Raw genomic sequence first — 25,019 nt, 5'->3', positions numbered from 1 at the left:
ACTCATTGCAACCAGGGTCTCTCGTTTCCCGACTGACCGGAAACAGGGGACTCATCAGAGTTTTTGTGTCTTTTCTGAGGACACTGTTTGGCAACATGACCAGCAGTTTGGCACTTGAAGCATATCGGCTTACCGTCCGGGGTAAATCTTGGAACAGTTTTGATCTGATATGGTGTCTGGCTACTAGGGTTTTTGCTCTGAATTGTCAACTCTTTTACAGCTTTAGTGAGTTCTGTTATCACTTTCCCTTGCTCAGTGAGCACTTTAAGAACGTCATCAATTGATACTGACTTCTCATTAGGTCTAGTTAGATTAGTGACTTTGTCTTGCTCTTTAAGAGTTTTCATCACATCCTCCAGATACACTGGATTTCCTGTCTCTTTAACTGCACAGCACTGTGCTTCTGCTGCAACATTACTGCAGGTCTTCACTTTACTTCTAACCATTTTTGTGCTAGGGGCTTGGTCTAAGGACCACAAGTAAGCTTCCTCACGCACCTCTACAAAAGTAGATGCAGGTTTTCCTCTTACATATTTTCGGAGTTCTCGTCTCAGTGAGAGGTCTCTGATGCCCTCAATGAACTGGTCTCTTAACACTGTGTTCTCATTAGCCACGGAATTAGGATGTTGTTTCCGTACAAAACTAAAAGCCTGAGATAATGAATGTGAAAAGTCACGTATGTCTTCACCCTCCTTCTGTTTACAGTTGTAGAAGTTTTGTAAAAGTTGGGAAGCACTACGTTTATCTCCAAAAGCATCTTTTAGGTAGACAAACAGGTCTTTTACAACATCACCATCAGCTTTGCGTAAACGCACCTCCTCCAGAGCTGAGCCTCTTAACAGTGACAGCACAAAATCAAATTGTTCAGGTGCAGATTGATTTCTAGCAGAAATAACCCTTTCTACTTCTTCAATAAACTCATCTACACTCCTCCCATCCTTGTCAATGTCTCCACTAAATGGTGAAATGTGCCTTTCTCTGGGTACATAGACATAAGATCTGGTAGGCTCAGTATTTAGTGATGATATGACTGTCATGACTTCTTCTTGTCTTCTGGCTAACTCACTTAATTGTTGTAACACTCCAGCTTGTTCAGTGTCATTTTGTTCATTGTTCTGTCCACCATCCTGTTCATTATCCTCATCATTATTCACTACTAACTGTTGTTCATCCATCTCAAAGTGTTCATCTTGTTCAGACATGGTCAGATTTTTTTTATTTTATTTTTTTTCAGTTTACTGAACAGTCAATAGAAGTGTAAATAGCAAAGGATAAGTTGGTCGAAGTCCCGAGTCCACCGGATGCTCCTGGGCTGCTCCTAGACCGCTGCTGGGCGACGCTCTCTCCCGCCTGGAATGCGTTCTGGTCTGATGGTCACCTCGGCTGAAATCCCTCACAACCACGCCAGCACAGACTGTCCAGCAACGTCCTCCTCTTATCTCGAAACGGATCCCGCCACACAGATGCGATACCCAGGTCCACTCAGGTTTAGGCCACTTCTTCACCACTGCCGTATAACAAAGCTAACGCTGCACCGCCATATTCGTGCCCGAACAGAGAGAAATAATTTTTAAAAAAACGAGACCCCACTCCTGGTACCAATATTTGAAGCCGGGAGTAATGCAGCACACGGAGCTTCAAATAAAATGGGTCCTTTATTGTTTTTTTTTAATGAAAAAAGAACACTTTTCTCTCTTTCTGGGTTGCAAAGAAACAAACGTAAATGACCCGTATTCTGTCAACATAAAGCCTCAGCTTCGTTGAAAATGGCGGGCTCACATGTAGCAACGTAGCTTCACATACAAAGCTAAACTATTACAAAGAGTGCATTAAACGGCAGTGGCACTTCTAGAGGACAAACAAAAAAACGTAACATTAACATCCTCTCCTTAACTTTGTTCATAGAAGATAATTCAGCTTCGACATTACCGAATACTTGGATTCTCGGATTGGTGGCATCCTTTTCACCAGGTCTCGGCACACAAAAATGTCCTTCTCTTCCGCTTTGCTCAGATTTCCACGATATATACACAAGAGGTTTTTTCCTACTTCCTGAAATCTTTTGACCTCTCTGTAAAGCAGCACCACATGCTGGCAAAAACAAGAATTGCAACCAGTTGGCGAAACAAAGCAAAACAGGGTTTACAAAATACAGTTTAGACATGTACCCATTTGTTCACCTGGTTACATAAGTTTAGTTGATTACTGTAACAGTGTCTTCGTAGGTCTGCCTACAAAAGTCCATCAGAAGTCTACTGAAGGCCTCTGGCCCCTAAAGTGCTTGAATTGTAACATAAATACAAAGATTTAGTGTTTGTTTATTGAGAATAACAAAGCTATTAGACTCTATTTAATGATTTCAGCAGAGATAAATAAAATAATGTAATTTCAGTATAATTGTAATTTAATCTACTTTGTAAAAGTACAAAAGTGTCCCTCCTCTGTCCTCGTGCCTGACACGCTACATTCCTTTCTTTTTTTTCCAAATAGACATTAGAGAGGAGAACATATTCATGCCTGGATATAAGGGTGTGGCAGCTTTGTGCTCAAAAACAAATTCCTTTGGAGGGGAGGGTTTTTTTTCCCCCACTGTTTTGATAGGCAAGGTGCCATCCTGCTGCTCTGACCGAGGCTGGACTCTGAGGAAGCCACTTATTCTGTCTATTCCTTTTTTCTGCCTGCCTGCCTGCCTGGTCTCTTACCCTCCTGCCTCTTATTATTGCATCATCACCTCACCTACCCAGCTTGTGTCAGTAAGTGAGCAAAGAGCGGAGAAAAAAAAATATCTGTGTTTATGTCGGCAGTTGAAACGCAGACGATTTACACGAGGACCTGAGGTAGTAAATGGTTGGAATCCCAATATTAAAAATAAACCTAAAAGACAACTAGTCAGCTTTGAATTCACATGGTGCCGGGCTATAAAACAATATTTTATGAAAAGACAATAACAATGATAAAAAGGAGGCTTCATAATCCAATGTGAAAACAAGAAAGAGAGTACACGTGGCCTTTCAGGAAGTATGTGAGGTCACTATTATTTAAATATTTTTTACATGGTAGAGGAGCAGGAAGGTGGACACCGATAGTATACACTAGACCTGAATGATTTTGGGTTTTGTACATCAATAGCATGAAAGTTGAGGGAATAATTTTCCTACTTGTTTACTGTAGCATAATGACCTGTCAAAGGAGACAATGCGTTTAATTTGGAAATCTTACTTTGGACATTTCTAATGCTTTTAAGTAATATTGCTAACTAAAATTGGAATATCCAATTAGAATATGACAAACTTCTGATTGGAATAGTAATTTAAAACTGTAGCCACAGTGATAATTCTCAACATCGTTCACTAATATTGTGATCATTTCTTTTACCTTTGATCTGTTTTCACCGCTCTGAGAATAAACAGGTTTCACTCACAAAACAGCCATCTTTTATTTACCTGCAACTACATTACATTATTTAACTAAAATAAAGTTGTAACAGGCGTCATCCTACAAATCTCTTTAATTGACTACGCAAATATTTTCTGAACAATGACTCAACCATCTACCCAGGTAAAAGCAGCCCAGGGCATAAAGCGGGAGGCACCGCCTCTTCGCTCCTCCCTTCTGCCTCCCTGTCTCCCGCTCCTCTGGTGTCCAAAAAGAGCGTCATTACTCTTTCATGTGGATGCGCGCAGCAAGGATGGCTTCGGCACGAGCAGCAGGTTTCTTTGCGTTTCTTTTCTTTCTCGCTGTCCGCCTTCATGCTACGGACTGCATGACAGTGATCGTAGGAGACCAGGTTGAATTTCCTAAGAACTGCGAGCCGGGTGAGACGGGGACGCTGCTGCGGGACTTGGATGAAGGACCCCGGCAGGTCGCAACTTACCAGAGCGGTCAGTGGACAGCGAGCAGAGAGTACAGAGACCGGATGAAGAGCAACTTATCAAAGATCGTTCTCACTGGCGTGCGGTTCACCGATGGAGGACTCTATAAAGTGACCTGCTCCAAGTCTGGCACCAAGCGCGTCCAGCTGGAGGTCGTTTTTGCTGTTGAAAGGTCCGTGACCCGAGATGATAACGTGACGCTCCCGTGTTACATTAAAACCATCGTGGGAACTGGCTTAACTGGTTGGTGGGAGAAAAACGGGAAAGTGTGTTTGAAGAACTCCATTCCTGAAGAATGCAGCGGGACACCTGCTGACAGACTGACTGTGTCCACTGACTGGATCACTAACAGAGATCATTCTCTGACTATTGAGGGGGTTCAGCCTGAGGATGGAGGGGATTATTTCTGCTACATCCAAGATGGGAAACAATCTAAATCTGGAACTCCTGCTGCTGTTAAACTGACCGTCACTGAGAAAATGACTCATCAGATGATCAACAACAGCACAGCAGCACCAGATGTAAGTGACTTTCTACGTTAAGTTTATTCTGTATGAAGTATAAAATCTTAAGTGAGGCGAATGTCTAAACTCCCCTCTCTCTTCCTCTGCAGCAAACCCAGAGTTGTGCCGAACTCACTCAGCCTTGGCAGATCTCCACTGGGGTTCTCGCTGCGATCCTGCTGCTTGTTGCTCTTTATTATTTGTGGCGCTGTGCCAAAAACCGCTGTGATTCTGGAAAACTCTACGAGCTGGTACACAGAAGCTGCCATGCATCCAACTCTGGCGAAGCTACAACAGGTGTTTAAATAGATCGGATTATTTATTTTATTTATCATCGAAGCTCATAAATCCTGTTCATTTTTTGTAAGCATTTCTAAATAAATCTATAAACCATGTAGTTTGGATGTGGATCTTTTTTATATTTGTAAAGCTGTCAGCTCTTAGACAAAACTGTGGCTCCTCACAATTTCATATCCTGTCCTGATGTTTTGCTGTTTCTTCTGTTCTAAGAATAGAACAGGCAAACATGCAGAGCACTTACCATATTAAACGGGCGACTTCTGCAGCGCTCAGAGGTGAAGTTCTGACAGGCAAATTTATTTCTAAAGCTACTAACAAGCACATTTGCAACAGCATTACGGTGATCACTCAGATAATCAAACATGCAAATACGTCGCATCAGTTTTTACCCATTTAGCTGCCTCGTCCACGTCTGTTAGCAGAATTAAAATGATTTAAAACATTGACTATAACTGCCTTGTACCCTTTCAGACGAACATCAACAAACTGTTGAAGGGCAAAACCCATGATTCAGGGCGCTGTGTGTTAATGCGCCTGCGTTAACGCGCAGCGCCCTGAATCAAACTCTATGTCAGAGCTGCATTTTTGTCCTTGATGAAGAGATGATGTAGAAGAAGAGACGGACCAGGACCAGACGGGAAATGAGGTGGTGGCATTTTCTGCATTCCATGTCACAGAGAAAAGGGACGCCAGGAAAATCTCTCTGCAATTATCAAAGAAGATGCCTGCATATGCAGTTTCACGACCTGAACATGATTATCTGGGAGGGTCAGTGGGGCGAGCAACATTTTTTCAGTGCCACTGATTCCACGAGGCAATCAGAAGAATGTGCAGTTTTGCAAAGCTTAAGTGCTTAAAGCATCTTTGCTCTCACCGTGTTTCAATCCCGTTTCTCTCCTCCACAGCAACACACCCAAAGCCCCTCTGTGCATAAGGAACCTTCGTGTATTGGCATTACTAACATTGGCATTATTATCTTCATTCTGGTGGTTTTTGCTCCTTTGTGTATCTGGATTGGATGGTACCTTAAGTCTCATAAGTCAAAGGAGGTGAAGAATTGTCTTGGTATGAAACGCTGCGGGAACAGAGAAGATCTCTCTGTGGACCAGGACGTCTCATCTGACCTCGTCACCTAAAACATCACTCTGCTGTCTGTTTACTGCATTTTATGTGGAGATTTGCGCCTTTCTGCTCTCACTGAAGCGAAAGTTTTCTCAATAGAACTTTTTTTTAAATTTTTTTTTTTACTTATTACTCTTATTTTAACATTATATACATTTTTTCTTGTATTATTTCTCTTTCTTTTCATCAACTTATTTTATTAGCTTTTTTTTTTGTACGGCACTTTAGTGCAGCTTTAAACTTGTTTTTAAAGTGCTGTATAAATAAATTTCACGTTGATATTTAAAGAAAGGTTTACAGTTTTTCTTGTTCGTGTCTCTATTCTTTCAAAACAACGTGTGTAAAAAGCATAAAAAACAAACAAACAAGCCGCTGGGCTAAGTGTCTGTATTAGCGGACAGTTAATTAAAACAAGATTTTCCACATTCTTGTTTGTCAGGGTTGACGAGTCAAATGACGAGTCAAACACCCGCAGGGTGTGTAAGCTGTCAGGGTTGACGAGTCAAATGAGTTTTTACACTTTCATCGTGAATCTTTGCGTCCTTACTACTGTATTGAGAGAGGGAAAAATCACTCTTGCATGATTTTAAATGAAACGTCCTCCTTTCAAAATGAAGTTGTTGTATAACACACCCAAAGATACATAAATCAGCTTACACCATCTTCAATCATAGAAAGATGGCAGAACAGATTAGCGCCAACATGTTTTCACATCCACAGACCAGAAATCTGTGTAAATAATTTGCCTGTGCCATTAAGCTGAATTTCCTTTACTTGGTCAGCAGGTTTAAAACAACAGGCTATGAGTAACTTTGATGTTAAGGAAAATCTACAGCGGGAATGTTAGACGGACAGAAGGAAGAGCCGCTACATAGAACACCGAACTGTTCTAAAAAACAGAACGTTCATTTGTTCGCCTGCAGCTTTTACCCATTTAGCTGCCTCGTCTCAGTAATGGCATTACAACATTAAATATTAAATCACTATCTTGTAGTAACGACGTCTGGCATATTGAGGAGCAAAACGATATTATGGACACACACCCCCCATAAACATGATTGATTTTTTTGCATTAGGCCCGCATGCCTGCCATGCATGGGAGCCTGATGCAAAAAAATCAATCATGAAGAAGATAACGCCGCAACTTGGTTGAATTGAAAAACAGTTCGCGGCTCAGCATTTCCACTCATCAGGCATGAGGGGTAAAATGTAAGTACTTAAAACAAACAGTGAGAGACGGCCGGTAAGTATTTTACTGTCGATCATTCGATTAAACACCGTAGCAGTGCTCGGACTTAGAGACTGCATGAGGTATTAAACAGTTTTAATGTATGTGATTGAGAATTATTGTAATCAAACAGGTTAGTAAGGAAAAACAAATTACACGTGGTATTTGTTTATGGTTTTGTTCAAATGTAAGAAAAAAAAAAGAGAGAGAAAAAAATAAATATTTGGTTCAAAAAAAGGAGAAAAACAAAAGGTGATTTGTCCAGGGAATAGACGCATTCAAATTTCTGTGATTTATAAATGTTAGGTAGAATGCTTTGATGGTAAATGCATTGAGCAAAATTTTTTGATAAGATAAGCATTTAGGTTAAAAGGCTGAATTTCACTTAAAAAAAAAAAAATATTCGCTAAAAATAAAATACATGAATTTGCTATATGTTTTTAGATTTAAGGGACAAAAATATTTTTGGTTTGGGATGTTGGTAATTATTTTCAAATCTGTTTAATTTGTGTTAATTTGGTTCTAGTTCTGGGGCTGCAGAGCAGAACCAAAAAACCCGAGAGATCTGGAAGGTTGATGCAACATCAGCAGATATTTAATGTACATAGCTCTATGCCATTAATCCCATTAACAGCTTAATATTTCATTTTTAAAAATCAAAAACACACAGGAAGCGTTGTTGTTGATCACTACATTTGTTCTTGATTTTATTTTCGACATTAAACCAGGAGGTACTTCAAAGGCTTTATTTACAGGATATAGCAAGAAAAAAAGCAATCAGATAAAATGAATATACAACAAAAGCAACTGATCTGCATTAATAACCCCATGATAATCCTCTACATGATGGTCATCATAGTGTTAAGTGGAATGAAACAAAGCTGCATGCTTCATTAAATGGACCCTTTTGGTCTAAAGAAACAGTCAAGGTGCTTTTCTGAGTATTTAAACGAACATCACCTCTACAGGACGGCTGTAGGCCACTTTTAGTCATCGCAGCAAATAAAAACAGATTTTAATGCTATTTGAGTTTCAGGCAATAAAGACAAAAGAGATGCAGAAGTGTAATAAACATTCAGTATAAAGAAAATGAATAGATAATAAATAATAATAATAAGAGAACACTGTCAAAATAAAGTTACAAACACTGAAATATACAGATTGTAACAGGAAAAGGGCTGTTGGAGAGTTAGTGTGTCGAACACAACAGGAGCAGGATGATTCTGGATGAGTCGAGCTTCAATCGTTCTCTCTGCAGATTCAAGATAATGAAACTGAACTAAATGTTCTCCTGCCTCTTAGTGAAATAATCAACTCAATAAGTAAAGGCAAATATTAGAGGAGAATTTGTTAAGATTCTTGCTTTTTAGCTGACAGGATAAGATAATTCAACTTCGTTTTTTTTGTTTTTGTTTGAGCAGAACTTTGACTCAACTTTTCAACCTTCTTCCCTCCATGCTGTTCCTTTTCCACTGTCGCCACTTCCTCCTCCTCCTCCTCCTCAGTGAACCAACTCCAGCTGGCTGCTGGAGAAAGGCAGCACCCCGCTGACGTAGTAGGCGATGCCGAGGGACAGGAGGGCGATGACCACCAGCAGCAGCAGGACCCTCCAGAAGCCCAGGTCCTCCACAAACTCCTGCCAGGTGGTGCGGAAGCTGGACAGGACGCCCTCGCTGCTCTGCAGGTTGGGGTTGAGCAGAGAGTGGCTCTCCATCGCGCTGGGACACAGAAGAGACATGCTGACGAAAGGACCACCAACACACAGACAGCTCTCCTAGAACTTCTCCCATTGGTTGTCAAAGCTGCAAATGTGACTCGATTCTTTCTTGGTTCCGAGCTCCAGTTTCCCCCCCCAGTTGTTACGGCGTTCCAGTGAGTGAGAAAAGACACCTGACACATGTTGCTTGCAGCGTTCCTCAGAACAAAGAGGGAAGCAAGTGACGAGTGACAGAAAGATGGACTGGAGATAAACAGAGTCGCTCTGAGAGAAATAACTTGCTAGAAGTGGCACCAAGCTGGGATAAAGCATCAAAGCGTATTCATGCGTTAGGACGACCAAGACTTAAATTTAAGAAACCTTAGAGACTTAAAAAGTAGCACCTGCTGCATTTTCAGTGTTATACAAGTAACTTGTTCCAATTCTACAGTTTTAAGCCAAAAGACTTTAAAAAGCCTCCACAAACTTATTCTATTGGTTGAAATTTGTAGAGATTTGAGTTTTTTTTATGTGCTCCTGATGTAATATCCTTTACTATATTTTTGTTCCATGTTTTTATGTTATTCCGTACATTTATCACATTTTATATTGAAGTTTTTAAAACAAAAGAAATGGAGAGAGTTGAAGGGTAAGCTAACACCACCCATAGCTTTTCCTGCTCCTCATCCAGCTCAGAACACTTTTCTGTATTATCCTTGTTAATTTTATGTAAATAAAACTTTGTTTACCTGAAATGAATCCTGTTTCAGACCGATTGTGTATAAATCATGTCTCATTTGAGGTTTGTGGTTTCATTTGAATGACTAGCGTGCTGCGCTTCATTATCTACTTAAGCTGTTCATGAAACCTTGATTTATTTTGCTTTGCAGTGGAATGAACACGACTGATAACAGTTTTGAATGCCAGGCACCTGAAAGGGCGTGACTATCGTTTGTCGTCACGCCCATGGATGGCTGACTGATACAGTGTGTGCAGGGGAAAAATTTTTTACAGTAGGCAAAATTATAAATTAAATTACACTGAAGTGAAAATAAAAATTGAGAATGGCTGAATGTGCGACTTTGGATATTCACTGATGCATTTAAATGTTGATGTATTCTTCTAAATATATATATATATATATATATATAAAAGATTCTTTAGGACATTGTCTTCAGGCACATTGGCACAGCAGTGACCTGAACACCATTCATTTGTCCTGCCATGTGCAGATGGTAATTTCTGACTCTAATTGGTCATCAAATTAAATGTTATGCATGTGACCAATGGGGTTTGACCTGCACTTTATCTCTGACCAGAAAAGAAAAACTCTTATCCCGCAGGAACTGTATATAACAAAGACTTTAAGTGGCTTTGAAACCAAGACTTTTTTGTGCCGCAGTATAAATGTAGACCGGTTAACTGTTTCAATACCAAAAATAGGCAAACAAACCTCACTTTAATGCATTTTCTAATTTAATAAAAATTACCGTAGTAAGTCAGGACTTTGTAGAACCACCTATCGCTGTGATTAGGAATGAACTTTGAGTTTAGATTCAGAATCCTCAAATGTAAAATAGCTTAAGCTTCAGCTCAGTCATGTTTGATTTTTCTTTAAAAAAAAAAAGGCAAAAAATAAAAAGTAAATTTCACAGAGAGCTACTTTTATTCAAGCAGATTTGCTGTCTGTTATTAAAAGTCCCTTGGAAATAGCCACAAAATACAGTAGTTGTTGCATGTATTAAAACTAAAAACAAACAAAGTCTACTTGGAAATATGTGAAAAATTCTCACACTAGACCAGGGGTCGGGAACGTATGGCTCACGAGCCAAGTTTTTATCCATCCATCGATTTTCCACCGCTCATGTCCTGTTCAGGCTTGTTATTGGCTGTCCATTATTTTAATTGGATGATAATAGCCTACATTGGCTGTTGAGGGGTAAACAAGTAAATGCCCCCTTTTGAATCAGTCTGCTCGGGCATTAGCTCAAAGTTAACCCTTCGACGAAGAAGATGGTGAAAAGAAAAAAAGACGAGGAGTATCGTACATTTCAGGACGAATGGACCGAAGAATTTGTCTTTGTGGAGAGAGCAGGTTCTGCGGTGAGTCTAATTTGCAATGACAAAATTGCCTCGATGAAACGGTCGAATGTAAAGCGGCACTTCGACACACGCCATGCTACCTTTGCGTCAAAATACCCGGCGGGAGACAGCAGAAAGAAAGCGTGCCAAGAGCTACTGAGCAGCACCATGTTTGGATCTACGTGTGCATGTGAGCGGTCATTCTCACATCTTCACAACATCAAGTCCAACCTACGGTCACGTTTAACGGATGAAAGCCTCAACGCTTGCATGAAGCTTAACTTTACCAAGTACCAACCAGACTACAAAGCCATCAGCAAATTCATGCAGCACCAGAAGTCGCATTAATGGTGAGTAGTATAACAACATTATTTAAAAGAATAAATTCAGAGGCTTATTATACTCACATTTAGTTGAATTCAGTCTTAAAATATATTATATGGCTTTCACTGAAATAAATATCCAAATATTTTTGCTTTCATGGCTCTCTGAGTCAAAAAGGTTCCCGACCCCTGCACTAGACCCTGCAGCTTTAATTTGCAAATCAAGTTGAGCCTGAAGTTATACCCTGTTTTTCAGTTCCTGACTAACCCTCTCCTCTCTACCAGTCCTCCTGATGATTACCTCTCACTGTCAGCCATCTGCATGGTCTCCAGTTTGGAGTGAGCCCCTCTGTTGAAGCCTTTCACTTCCTGTTCCTCCAGGCCCTCCAGCAGGCGGATGGCGTCCTTGTTGACGCCCCGTCTTTTGGCCAGGACCAGAGGAGTCGAACCATTGTGGTTACTGTGAGGAAGAGCACGGCGAAAAAAAGGAAAGAGATGAGAAACTGAAACTGACTCAGTCACATTATCAAAACAATAAGGAGAATTTCTGCTCAAATGAACCGACCTCAAGCAGCAAACCCACACACAATTTTAGTAATGACAACAATGCCAGATGAAGATGAACAAGTCAGATAAACAAAAGCAAGACAGTTATCTGTGTCATAGCTGCCGGCTAGATAAGAACGAGCTGATTTCACTGGACTTATTTCGAGCAGTTCTTAAAGATAGGCAACAAGATTCTATGAAACAGTGTCATTGTTTTTAAATTGTTTTTATTGTTTTATACTTGTGCATATGTATTAATTGTTTTTATCTTGTAACCAGGTTGCTATGTATTGCAAATTTTTTGCCCAGGTCCCTCTTGAAGATGAGATCTAGATCTCAACGGGTTTTACCTGATTAAATAAAGGAATTGAACAAGCGCCAATTTGTAAATATAAAATTAGTGATCCTTTCACTCCATGAACTTATTTCAACAAAGTATTTCCCCAGAAGCCGTAGTAACTCATTAAAAGAAGTTTCCGTACAAGGACCTGTGTGTAGTCATGTAACGCTGATTGTTTAAATAAAAAGAACTACTAGTGTTGTTTCTCATTTGAGAATGTGAAGCGCATGTCATGCTTGATTTCTATCCAAACAATGTGTAAGCACAAGAGGTGTCTGGTTTCATATTCTACCACAGGAAAACCACTGGAGGTTCAAACAAGCCATTCAAACATATACCATTTGAATTTCAGAGTGGGAATGTTTGACTTTAACATATAAAACATCCTACCAAAACCTTCACACTAATAGTTCTTTATATCTAACACACAGACATCTTTCATGCAGTCCAAGTGCATCCCAGAATTTGCAGATAAAGTAAAAGGCATCATGTGGTTTTGATAGTATGATGAAGTAAATTGTAGGTATGAGAAAGAAGGTCTCTGCATGCAGCTGGCTTATAATGATCAACTCATCTGTTCTACTGTCAGTTTAATTTAATGAGTACAAAATAAGCTCATGATCTGGATTTGTATTACTAAAGTCCCATATTTTTGTGTTATATTACTAGCTGCGTTTGTATAACAGCATTAAAAACCTTCACTTCTTTTTTTCACTTTGTTTTATTTTTGGCTCATCTGGCCTTTATTTGAAAGTGGTAAGACAGGAAGGAAGGGTAATGTGAGAAGAAGGGCATGCGGCAAAGGGTATCGAAACTGCGCAGGTCATGTCGAGGACTAAGATCTCCTTATATGGGTTCTGCTTTACTTCTGCGCCAGGAAAGCACCCAAATGCTGTGGTGGCGCAGAAAACTCCTCATTACTCAGGAGTTTTCTGTTCAGAACTCAGAGGCAGACAAAGAATTTCTTTCTCTCCCCATTTTGACATTTTTTGGTTTGCATTTCAGACCCTAACAGTTCAGTTGTTTTGTCATTTATCTAAAACTTACTACTAATCTGAAGTGCACAAAAAACTGAGAATGTTTTGCCATGGCAACGTCAGAATTGCTATGGACTCCCACACATGGCAGGTCGGTAAATGTGGAGTACATTCTCTTTACACACATTTATCCAGTTAGATGAAATCCCACTACAAGAAATACACTTGACTCAGATACTAGTGATCTAAATATAAGTCTTGTTGCAGCAGGTACCACATAAATGTTGCAACTCAGCTGCAGTTTCAATATTCAAAGCAAGTGGGTGACATTATGAAAACAGAACAACAAAGGAGGCAGTGATTGAAGTTGGCATTGGAAGACACAGGCGAACCCCGACAAATAAAAGGATGTGTGCAGCTGCCACATTCTCACCAGATATCGATCTTTAACCCGTTGGACACCAGGAACTGTATGGTATCCACGTGGCCGCACAAGTGCAACGCCGTATTCCCTTGGTAGTCCGTCGCCAGCAGGTCGGCGCCGAACTTGTGCAGCAGGCGGCATATCTCCACGTTGCCGCGGGCGGCGGCTAGGTGCAGGCCGGTGCGGCCGCGGTTGTCGCGGATGTTGGGGTCGCAGCCGGTCTCCAGGAGCCTCTTGGCGAACGGGAGGTCGCCGTCGATGCAGGCCTGCAGCAGAGGCACGCTGGTCTGCGACGAGTCATTGATGAAGACATAGGACATGTCCGAGTGAGTGTCAGAAAAGTCCAGCGTACCTGAAATCGCAAAGCGGACGTTTAAATGAGCTTCAGGGTCAATGAAACTGCAATATGCACTGAATGGATTTGCATGAGAGGACACTTGGGATTAATGAAATGCGTTGAAATTTTGTTTTAAAAAAGTGTCAGAAGTAAAACAGAAGTTGTATTTTCATGGAATAATTATTATAAAAGTTGTATCAGGTTTTCAAATGGAGCTAAAGACATTGTTCTTTTAAATTAGCTGTTTTTTCCCCTGAACTTCAATGAAAGTGATGCTATAGCTTGAATATCTGGAGAACAGAACATAATATTAATATATCTACTACTGTCAAATCGTGCCCCCTTTGTAACCTTAAAAGTGTAAATTTAGAGCAGTCAAGTCTGCTTCGACGTCTCCCAAAAGTAATTACCACATTGAGGAAAAACCCATTCTAATCTAAAGACAACTCATATATCACGTCACACCAAGTTTTATTTGTTCCACTTGCTTATTGACCTGTTTATTGAAATTATATGATTTTATATTTTAATTCTATTTTTATATGTTGCATTCTTTATTTTTTGTTACCTATGTAGCCCTGGCCTGAACTCTGTTAATAAAGCTAGCTTGACTGACTGAATGTTGCTTAACACTGTATTTCATTTTCAGTCATATGAAAAAGTTTGGGCACCCCTATTAATCTTAATTATTTTTATTTCTAAATATTTGGGTGTTTGCAACAGCTATTTCAGTTTGACATATCTAATAACTGATGGACACAGTAATATTTCATTATTGAATTGAGGTTTATTGTACTAACAGAAAATGTGCAATATGCATTAAAACAGAATTTGACAGGTGCAAAACTTTGGGTACCCTTATTATTTTGTTGATTTGACAACTCCTAACTACTTTTCACTGACTTACTGAAACACAAAATTGGTTTGGTAACTTAATTAAGCTTTGAACTTCATAGACAAGTGTATCCAATCATGAGAAAAGGTGTTTAAGGAGGCCAGTTGCAAGTTGTTCTCCTATTTGAATCTCCTCTGAAGAGTGGCATCACGGGCACCTCAAAACAACTCTCAAATGATCTGAGAACAAAGATTGTTCAACATAGTTGTTTAGGGGAAGGATGCAAAAAGTTATCTCAGAAATTTAACCTGTCAGTTTCCACTGTGAGGAACATAGGAAGGAAGTGGAAGACCACAGGGACAGTTCTTGTTAAGACAGTTCTCGTGGCAGGCCAAGAAAAATATCAGAGAGGCAGAGAAGAAGAACGGTGAGAACAATCAAGGACAACCCACAGACTACCTCCACAGACCTGCAGCATGATCTTGCTGCAGATGCTGTCACTGTGCATCGTTCAACAATTCAGCGCACTTTGCATAAGGAGAAGCTGTATGGGAGAGTGTTGCGACAGAAGCCTTTTCTGCAAGCACGGCACAAACAGAGTCGCTTGAGGTTTGCAAAAGCACATTTGGACAAGCCAGCTTCATTTTTGGAATAAGGTCATGCGGACTGATGAAACAAAGATTGAGTTGTTTGGTCATAAAAAAAAAGGCGTTATGCGTGGCGGCAAAAAAACACAGCGTTCCGAGAAAAACACTTGCTGCCCACTGTAAAATCTGGTGCAGGTTCAATAATGCTTTGGGGCTGCGTGGCCAATGCCGGCACTGGGAATCTTGTTAAAGTTGAGGGTCGCATGGATTCCACTCAATATCAACAGATTCTTGAGAATAATGTTCAAGAATCAGTTACGAAGTTGAAGTTACACCGGGGATGGATATTTCGGCAAGACAATGATCCAAAACACCGCTCCAAATCTACTCAGGCATTCATGCAGAGGAGCAATTACAATGTTCTGGAATGGCCACCCAAGCCCCCAGACCTGAATATCATCGAACATCTGTGGGATGATTTGAAGCAGGCTGTAAATGCTCGGCGACCATCAAACTTAACTGAACTGGAATTGTTTTGCAAAGAAGAATGGTAAAAAATCCCTTCATCCAGGACCCAGGAACTCATTAAAAGCTACAGGAAGTGACTAGAGGCTGTTTTTTTTTGCAAAAGGAGGATCTACTAAATATTAATGTCACTTTTCTGTTGAGGTGCCCATATTTTTGCATCTGTCAAATTTTGTTTTAATGCGTACTGCACATTTTCTTTTAGTCCAATAAGCCTCATTTCAATACTGAAATATTACTGTGTCCATAAGTTATTGCTTGTGTCAAATTGAAATAGCTGTTGCAAACATCCCAATATTTAGAGATAAAAACAATTAAGATTAATAGGGGTGCCCAAACTTTTTCATATGACTGTATGTTGATCAGGTTTCATTTTACAAAAAACTTTTTTTATGACCAAAACCAACAATTTTACATATTTAAACACGTATTTTAAAACTGGAAAGTGTAAGTCAAATTGTGCGCATTTATGCAAACGAGGAGTCCAGGATTTACATACTAAGGAACCGGTGGCAGGCGTTCCCAACATTTAGTTTCAGTCTGGTGTAAGTGTGAAATGCACTTACACCAAGTCTTTTCTAGACTGTATCCTGCATACTTCACTACAAGAAATATAAAATGAGTCTAAAATAAGTACCTGTTAATTATCAAGGCCCTATAGAGTGGGAATGACTTTGTAGCATGTAATAAGTCTGGTGAAGCCAGCAACTCAGCCACAGTTACTTTTCACAACAGAATTTCACGAAAACGGTTGATAAAGTGAATTTCAAAATAATCATGTGAGTGAATTAAAATATTTGCTTAAAATAATAAAAAAAAAGACCATTAAATTATGGAATACGTCATCCCAATACACTTTAGCTTATCCCTCTTTTTATGTGACACAGTCACAGTCTGGCTGTGAGAGGAAAAATACTAACTGTAGTCATTTCAATTAATAAACAAAAAGATCTGTCTAGATTCTTGCACAAAATTGAGCCTCTTTATGAATGTTGTGGATGTAGAAATTCAGGGGACATTTACTGTGTTTTTCCTGTGAACGTTTGCAAAGTTATTAGTTAGCTAACGTTTGAATGCAGATATCAAAACACTTTCAATTATAAGGAATGGGTAAAAACTACGTCACTACACAGCACGTTAAGGCGCAATGTTAGACGCACTTTTTGTGAACCTTAACTTCCTTAAAGTGACGAAGTTGTAAAGTCTGACAGCAAAGCCCCCAGAGAAGCAGCGCTGTTAAATAAACAGTTGGAGCTAATTTAGGCTAAAAGCTAACAGCGCCTCATAGAGAGGCGTTGTGGTTCTGATGTTACAACCCTATGCGGTCTGAACAGGTAACACAGAAAAGCTATTACACAAACGAGGATTTTCCCAAAAGCAAAGGCGCAATTTGGCTGAACTGACATTATTTTTTCCCTCTTTAGCACCGGAAATAGGCTATTTATTGCACCAATGCTGGGATTTAGCTATGTACCCTTCCTTATACGCTATTAGCTGATATAAGTAGTTTTTATGCCTTTTTCTATAAAGCGGACAAACTATTAAATGCCATAGTTTTTAACAACAACACATTTATATTGTTTAAAACTGTTAGTGCAAAGCTGTGTGTAATATGTTTGGTTAAGGAGTGCATAGCTAGGCTACTTGACGGAAGCTAACCGTTTAGCAAAAACATGAACAAAGACAGAATATGTGTCAGGTTGGAATTAAAATTACTCCTTCTCTGTTATTTTTTTTGTACTCATGCCCTATAATGACAGCAAGTGGAAGACACCAGTCTGCTACCCCCCCAAAATATGTAAAAAATATAGCCTGCGAAGCTAATTTAAGCTAGAAGCTAACAACGAATCGCCATAAAGCCAATAAAACGTCGTCCTACAGCTTTGCAAACACATACATGAATATAACGGTCATTTAGACCATTTGTAGGCTGTCGGTATTGCAACTGACCTGTTTATAAGTTTCCAAATTAGTAGAAAAAAACTGGACGTCGCTGTTCTTCAAGCTAACGTTGCTAGCTGTGTTTAATTTCTGTTTAGTAACAGAAGATGAATACTTTGTCGCCATCTACTGTTCAGGATATGTACTGTAGTACATCTACAGTACAGAAGATGTACTGGCGACATCTACTGTTACACTTGCACTTTCATACAGACAAGACTAATAATTATTTATCAGTAATTTCTCTTTCTGGGGTATGCAAAATTTTTATGCATGGATAGTACAAGTTTTGATGCATTTCAAGAATTACCATGTTACTGTATTATTATATAGTAATAATGCGATTATATCTTTATGATTTTTTTATGTTAACTGACTTTTTCTTCATGTAAGGTAAAATTGGTTTGAATTCATCGACTAAAAAGTAAAACCAGATAAACATAAAGGGAGGGCTGCGAGTAGTTTTGGTTTTAAGCTTGAATTCACAGATCTTCCAACAACAACAATGATGATGATGTATGTCTGAGACATTTTTAAACATTTATTAGAAAATATGCGAGGCCAAATAATACACCAGTAATTGCCTTTTTCTGCTGTTGTTCTGGGTCTTCTTTGAGGAAAACCACATTACCACTATTCTGCTTCAGTCACTTAAAACATGATGCTGAATGGGACATTTGGGTCAAACAACTGTTTAATAGTCAGTGATTACAACAAACAAAAAAACTCCTATAAGCATTTCTCCATAAACTTTAATGTACAGAACATCATATTCTCATCGCCTCCATAGTTGGTAAATAACACCAGAGGGTTGTGTTATGACACAAGTACAAAATAATTACAATCTAGATGACAAAAATAGCAAATGCTGATGAAAAGCGCAGAATAAAGGTGAAATGTCAGTGCTACCAGACGAGACACATTCTACATGCAGTGGTCATAGTGGTTACGTGACCAGAACATTTGACAATTTCTCTTTTTTTATATGAAAAAACAGCATGAAAGCAAAGAAAACAACAAAAGCGCTAATAAGAGTTTAAAACCTTTTTGTTTCTGGAAATGCTGCTGGAAGACAAAGAGCAGCATTGCGTTTGTTGCGTTTGTCAAAAAAAAACTTAACACCAAAGACGCTCAATAAAAGTAACAATTTGGTCACAATACAATGACAAGCTGAGATTGACCCACTTTGCTCGGCTTGTGACCCGTCTGAATTCACATCAGTGCACCCTCAGTTGTTTGTTCTGATCTAAAACTCTTGCGGACTCTCCGTTTGTGTCACTTAGAGGGAAAAAGTGCCGATTTGCTTTTGTTTCAATTAAGAAAATAACTCACAAATAATGGTGTTTCTTTAAGACTATTCCTGTCACTATTCATCATTTTGAACACAGCGATCTCAAATAATTCAGCTTGTCTGTTAAATAACGACGGTGCTCAACACAAGTTGACACCAAAAAATGATTGTGATCTGTTAAAAAATGTTATGTGGACTAATTGATATATTCTGTATTTTGTTCCTTAGTAATTACAAATTGTTTTGATTACAAAATGGCTAATAAAAGAACCCTCCAGCAGGATTCACTTAGAGATACTTTGGTTTGATCAGGAGTCCAGATCTCATATTTCATAAGTAGGTCAGCTGGTTCAGATGGGAATAGAAACCTAAACAAATGGAAATAGGGTGAAATATTAAGACCTCAGAAAACATAATTAAATTACACAGAATATTTGAATTATTCATTTTTTGATTATTTATATTAAAATTCATGAGTATACTTAAGTACATACAAAAAGAAACTGATATGCAATTGATTGTTTCTCTGTACAAAAAGGGAAGGGAAGAAATTAACTTAGAACCTATACTGTCAAGGGAAATTTTGATCAAATTTCAGTCTGGATTTTACACATTTTATAAAATTATAATGCAATACATATTCCTACATCATTTTTAGATATCACTAAAGACGAGCATGAAGATTTCCCATGAATTCTCAATGCTCAATTCTTTATTTGGTCTGTAAAGATCGTGATATTGTCTTGTTCATGTGGCTTTGTTCAGATGGCTTTAGCTAACATGCTTTACCATGTTAGCAAGGCAACATAGTAGCATGTTAGCATGTGATTTTTCAGTGCATTAGTGAGTTCTCCACTGCACAGTGCATTAGTTGGAGTTCTATAAAATTTACCTTACGCAGAAATTACACCTAATTTGAAGATCCGACGGTGACAACAGTTAAATGTAGATCTTCTATTTAGGGCATCCAGCCTTAAAAATGACCAATTTTGACATTTTTTGTCATATTGCAAATCAAATTAAACAAAAACTAAACGTTTAAAGTTTTACAAAGTGAAAAAAAAAACTTGGTTGAACATGAATTAATATAAAAATAAGCCTGAAATCTTCTAATATTAAATATCTGCACCCTCAAACAAATCTCGCTAGCTAACATTTTAGCTGTGTATTGCAGCACATGCTAACTCACAAGCATGTTTTTGTGGGTCACGTCTTCCTGATAGCCATGAATGGGGCACAAACCGACAGTTCAGTGGAGAGTGTAAACTATTCACTATTCACCTATGAATTACAGCAACGGCATGCGTCTGAGCGGAGACGTGTGAAGGGTTCGTTCCTCCGTGAGTGTGTGCATAGCTAGATAAAGAGGTGGCTCTGTTCGAGGTAGCAGAGAATGATTCTAACCAACTACCGTGAATTCAGACACAAAATAAACACAAACATCAACAATAGCACCATTGTCAGTGTAAATCCAGAGGAAAGAAATCCCTCCGCGGCTCTTCTCTATCCACATCCACCCTCCAGCGTCTTTCGTCGATGAGCCTGCGGCTCCTAAAGGGGATAAAATGGAAAAGACGGCTTCTTCCTTTCAAGATAGTCGCATGTTCTTGTTCACCATCAAGTGCTAGTCCTGGCATTTTTTCCCCCTCGCTGCTCTGTTCGACAGCTACAAGATCTTGCTGCAGACTTGGCAGCGGCTGACCCTGAAGCGTTCCTGTCCGCCCTTCAGGGTCTCCTGCTGTGTCGGCGCGCCGAACTCCAGCCGGGGGTCGACTGTGGTGAGCCAGAAGCTGTACTTGCTGGCGAAGTAGTGGCAGGTGCCCCTGGCGCCGTTGCACTCGATGAAGGGGGTAGATCGGAAGTCTTCCAGGCAAGAGCCGGGAGACATCAGGGACTGACCGCCACCCTCAGCGCCGGCTGCTGTGTGCTGTGGCGGGAAAAAAGGAAGGACAGCTATAAGCAAAACTAGCTGAAAACAGAATAGCTTCTGTTTAGCCTGAGGCTTTAAATGTTGATGATATTAGAGTCTACAAGCAATTAGGGAATGTATCTTTGATATCATTACTAATATACACAATCATGGATTACTTGTACTAAATATATAAAAATCTGGATCGTTTATGATGAGAGTAGGGTTGTGGTTTGTCACCGATTCTGTTCATAACCTTTTTTAAAATATGCAAGAAGATTCTCTGATTAAGAAAGAAGTCCTCCTTCAGTTGGAGGTTATACTGATGTACAAGAAATCTCAAGGTAACCTCTGGAGAACCTTTGGAGGCAAGTCTTTCAATCATGTTTGGTCTGCAGTTAATGACCTACCATGAGGAAGGAATATCCGATCCAAAGACTCCTCCAGCCGGGTGGGCAGTTAGGGATGGTTAGGTCCTGACTGTGAACCGACACCGCCTGAGACGGAGCCTCGCACACTGAACACCTGGACGGTTCGGACAAAACAAACAAAAAGAGGTGAATGCTCGATAAATGCCATCTGCTGAAGTACACGTGAGCTCTGGTGGAGCACAGCACCTGCTGATGTAAGGCCGGATCTGCTCCTCGGCCACAGGCATCATGGGAATGGGCGCGGCCGTGGAGAGCCAGAAGGATTTGTCGTTGCGGCTCGCGTAGTAGCAGGTCTCAGATGGGTTGCAGTAGAGGAAGGGGATGGTGTTGAACCTGGGGAGGCACGAACCCGGCTGACCTGGAGAGGCGTGAAAAGGTCCCACAAAGTTAACAGGTTGGTGGCTACAAAACTGGCGCATCAACACACCAGTCCAGGAGAATCGAGATTTGTTACAGTACCACATTGCATGTTTGAAACAAGATCTGGAGATCATTCAGGTTTTAAAACCTCGCAATATTTAATCTACTACACTCAATAGATTTAGGAACATGAATGAAGAGGAGTTTATAGTTGAGCTGCAAAGTTTTAGTGAGAAATCGAGTCTTTACACACCAAGGTCTTGGTTGTGTGCCTTCTCCTGTCCCTCCACGTACAGCAGGCTGTATCCTTCCCACAGTTGGGCCATGCCTTGGGGACACATGGGAACATCGGTGGTCTGGCTGTGCTTCACCAGAGTGTAGCCGACGCCGATGCTGCGGCCGACGCCGCCGGGAATACCGGGACGACCGATGGCTCCGGGAAAACCTAAGAGAGAGAAACGTGACCAGATGGTAGCGAGGGTTTCTCTTTATGCACATGTAATCTTGTTTTTTATATGTGTGAAGAGAGTCAAAAAATGTTTACAAAAGATGCTGCAAAAAGAAAAAAGTATATATATATATCGCTCTCAAAATTACTGTAATTTGTAATTTCCCATTTCACTTGAGAGATATTTCATGTTTTGCCTCATCAGTTTCATTTATTTTGGCTTGAGATATTATTTCCTCAGATGTTTTTGCTGCATTTGAGTCTTTTGTGTTTTTATTGTAGGCCTCTCAATAAAAGAGCAAATCATATCAAGAAAAAAAAAAATTTAGAAAACAAGTGGTAAATTGTATTTAGCAAGTCTATAAGTCAATATCAAGGTTGTAACAAAAACAAACAAACTGACCTTGATCTCCAGTGATCCCTTGGGAACCAGGGAAGCCCGGATCCCCAACCGGCCCAGGAAAACCGGGCGGTCCGGTCCTGCCGAGCTCACCCGCAGCGCCGGGACGGCCCTTCACACCTGCGGCAGAGGAATAATTACCATTCACAACAAAAATACATATTTTCAGAGTCCTTTTAAATGTGATTCAGTTGCTCAATTTTGCCACAAATACTCAATTACAGTGTCACGCAAAAATGTTTGCATCAATAATAGTCAGGCATTCCACAAGGCTGGCCTTGATGTAAGAGTAACAGACACGAGAGGCCATAAAAGGTCCTGCTGAAAGTTTGCCAGAGTCGGTGTTGGGGACCCAGCACACATGTGGTAGATGAGAACAAAGACACAAGAAAATGATGTCAGGAGGAAAGCACTGACTGCACACACCACACCCGAGGTGACGCATAGAGACCGTCTCCCTTCAGCAGGGACAGGAAGCTGGTCAGAGATGATGAGAAAAGATGAATGGAGATAAATACTGGGGCCATTCTGGGTGAATCCCAATCAAAGTCCAGACCTAAATGCAACATAAAGTCTGTGGCAAGACTTTCATGTTAAAAGCAGCCCTCTGTCCAAATCAAGAGAGCTATCCTAAACAAAATGAGGAAGATTTTTTTTTGTCCCAAGACGTGTGAAGTAAAGACATCAAAAGATTTTCAGGTGTAACTAAAGGTGGTACCAAGTACAGAAATGAATGCAGCACTTTCCAGTGTACAACTTGATGTTGTTCTATCACATAAAATCCCATTAGAATAAACTGAGGTTGGTGGGTGTAAGAGGCAAAAATATGAAAAACAAGAAGTACGAATACCTTAGCGAGCCACTGTACTCTGAATGCGTAGTGTCTAAACGTTCAGATGCTAAAAGGTAATCTAGTGTCTCTCGAAAGTTAACAAGCGGGAAATTATACTTCATTTGCTTAAGATGTACAAAAACACAGCTGGAAAACAAATGAGCACCACTAGCTAAAAAGGCAGCTCTGCTAGCCCTAAGCATTAGCTCTGCTGACACTAAAATGGTACAACTTTCCAACGTTAACAAGCGGGAAATTATATTTCATTTGGTTAAGTTGTACGAACACAAAGTTGTGGAGAACGGTGATGGGCACCACCAGCTAAAATGTTAGCTATGCTAACTCTAAAGCACTTGGTGTTAACACCAAAATGCTGTACAAACTTAATAAGCACATCAAGTTCAACTAAAGTTGACGCCAATCATATGTCAATGACACAACATGTGCTGCCACATAGCATCTGACCCTCCCAGGTCCAAATGTGTCATTACTCACATCAAAGTATGTAATGTTGTGCTACACAGGGAGTTTTGCAGCGATGCATTATGGGTACAGAATAAACGCCATATGCTGCACTGCATCAATTGAAAGTTCACAAAACGGCCAAGTAAATTTGCGCTTTAGAATTTATCTGGACAACTCCATTCAGGAGAAGCTAAATGCGCTTTACAAAGTTAGCAAAAGAGCTAAACGAAAAATTAGCTGTGCTATTAGTGGGTTAGCGGAAGCATGCCCGCCGCTGGTTGAAGACAACAATCGAGGACTTCATCTGGGTAATGTGTTAAAGATTTGAAGCAAACAACAAAGAAATGATCTAACACTGTCTGGCTGTCACTGACCTGGACGTCCGTTGAGACCAGGCTGGCCGGGCTCTCCGGGACCACCGGGTCGTCCGGTGTAGCCGGGGTTACCAACTTCTCCAGGAGGTCCAGATACCGGTACGTACGGCACTGAGAATGCGGGAGGACCCTTACGCCCAGGTCGCCCTGAAAAGAAGGGAGGGAGAGCAAAACAAATGAAGGGATGAGCAGGGATGACGAAGATGAGAGAGGGGAACATCACCAGCAACTGAACGGTGTTCCCGCTCTCACCCGGTGATCCTGGACGCCCTTTGAATCCGTAGAATCCGGGCTCGCCGGGCAGTCCTTTCAGACCCGGAGCACCGCTTAGTCCGTTGTCACCCGGAGCTCCTGAAAAGCACAACCGCTTGCTTCAAGATTTAAGGCTGTGTTTTGAGGAGGAAAGACAACAAATGCGGTTGTAGTGGAAGGAGCGGGCAGCAGCTTCCAGCCTCTCTTCACCTTTTAAGCCAGAGAAGCCGGGGTATCCGGGGCCTCCGGGATTTCCTGCTTCTCCCTTCAGGCCGGGGATTCCAGGGAATCCTGGGAGCCCTGGGTCTCCTGTGTCTCCCTGTGCTGTGCCCGGACCCGGTGGCCCAGGAGGACCGGGAGGGCCCTGGAAACCTGGGATTGGAAAAAAGAATGTCACGAGATTAGGCATAGAGAGCAAGGCAACTAGATTAAGAAGCTGTGTTTACCGTATTCTCCATCCAATCCAGGAAGTCCGGGGTCTCCCACAGGCCCCGGGAAGTTTGATGAAGTACTCGGACCAGGAGGTCCGGGTAATCCAGGGAACCCTGGAGCTCCAACAGTTCCTGACGTCCAAAACAAAAGCCAGCGTTCATACTTTGTCTTACATTTGATTGCCTTT

The 25,019-nt window shown here is 40.6% G+C and overlaps 3 protein-coding genes across 8 annotated transcripts in view; 1 reads left to right on the top strand and 2 right to left on the bottom strand.

Moving 5' to 3' along the window:
• The first annotated feature begins 3,705 nt into the window (after positions 1-3,705).
• On the top strand, positions 3,706-4,863 carry LOC116733358 (uncharacterized). Its single transcript, XM_032584174.1, has 2 exons — positions 3,706-4,393; positions 4,486-4,863. Exons 1-2 carry the CDS (start codon positions 3,764-3,766, stop codon positions 4,678-4,680), a joined length of 825 nt encoding a protein of 274 aa, XP_032440065.1. The 5' UTR covers positions 3,706-3,763; the 3' UTR covers positions 4,681-4,863.
• Positions 4,864-7,704: 2,841 nt separating this feature from the next.
• ankrd46b (ankyrin repeat domain 46b) lies at positions 7,705-17,770 on the bottom strand. The gene is made up of 4 exons (XM_032583688.1): positions 17,648-17,770; positions 13,423-13,765; positions 11,428-11,586; positions 7,705-8,743 (listed from the first exon to the last, which is right to left on the bottom strand). The coding sequence occupies exons 2-4, from the start codon at positions 13,731-13,733 to the stop codon at positions 8,527-8,529; spliced, it is 687 nt and encodes a 228-aa protein (XP_032439579.1). The 5' UTR covers positions 13,734-13,765; positions 17,648-17,770; the 3' UTR covers positions 7,705-8,526.
• Positions 17,771-18,314: 544 nt separating this feature from the next.
• col4a6 (collagen, type IV, alpha 6) overlaps positions 18,315-25,019 on the bottom strand; it is a 124,258-nt gene continuing 117,553 nt past the window's right edge. For 5 of the 6 annotated variants that reach the window (XM_032582572.1, XM_032582574.1, XM_032582575.1 and 2 more), the window contains 9 exons: positions 24,847-24,963; positions 24,611-24,772; positions 24,401-24,499; positions 24,149-24,295; positions 22,481-22,597; positions 21,883-22,074; positions 21,456-21,627; positions 21,249-21,363; positions 20,596-20,856 (listed from right to left, as the gene is read on the bottom strand). In XM_032582572.1, coding sequence (XP_032438463.1) covers positions 20,596-20,856; positions 21,249-21,363; positions 21,456-21,627; positions 21,883-22,074; positions 22,481-22,597; positions 24,149-24,295; positions 24,401-24,499; positions 24,611-24,772; positions 24,847-24,963 — 1,382 coding nt within the window. Of the gene's footprint in view, positions 20,857-21,248; positions 21,364-21,455; positions 21,628-21,882; positions 22,075-22,480; positions 22,598-24,148; positions 24,296-24,400; positions 24,500-24,610; positions 24,773-24,846; positions 24,964-25,019 lie in introns of all 6 variants that reach the window. The other variant, XM_032582573.1, reaches the window with a different exon arrangement.

Source organism: Xiphophorus hellerii, chromosome 14, assembly GCF_003331165.1.
Source record: "Xiphophorus hellerii strain 12219 chromosome 14, Xiphophorus_hellerii-4.1, whole genome shotgun sequence".
In the NCBI taxonomy this organism is placed as follows: Eukaryota; Metazoa; Chordata; class Actinopteri; order Cyprinodontiformes; family Poeciliidae; genus Xiphophorus; species Xiphophorus hellerii.
The sequence above is the reverse complement of the archived record's forward strand: the minus strand, read 5'-3'. Positions and strand labels throughout refer to the sequence as shown.

What these genes read in the sequence shown, in the direction of transcription:
- LOC116733358 (XM_032584174.1), top strand. Translation starts at nt 3,764, where the DNA reads ATGACAGTGATCGTAGGAGACCAGGTTGAATTTCCTAAGAACTGCGAG. An exon ending in ACAGCACAGCAGCACCAGAT is followed by an intron (nt 4,394 to 4,485) that starts GTAAGTGACTTT and finishes CTTCCTCTGCAG; the next exon opens with CAAACCCAGAGTTGTGCCGA.
- ankrd46b (XM_032583688.1), bottom strand. Translation starts at nt 13,733, where the DNA reads ATGTCCTATGTCTTCATCAATGACTCGTCGCAGACCAGCGTGCCTCTG. An exon ending in GGGTTAAAGATCGATATCTG is followed by an intron (nt 11,587 to 13,422) that starts GTGAGAATGTGG and finishes TCTTCCTCACAG; the next exon opens with TAACCACAATGGTTCGACTC. An exon ending in CAGATGGCTGACAGTGAGAG is followed by an intron (nt 8,744 to 11,427) that starts GTAATCATCAGG and finishes TCTGTGTCCCAG; the next exon opens with CGCGATGGAGAGCCACTCTC.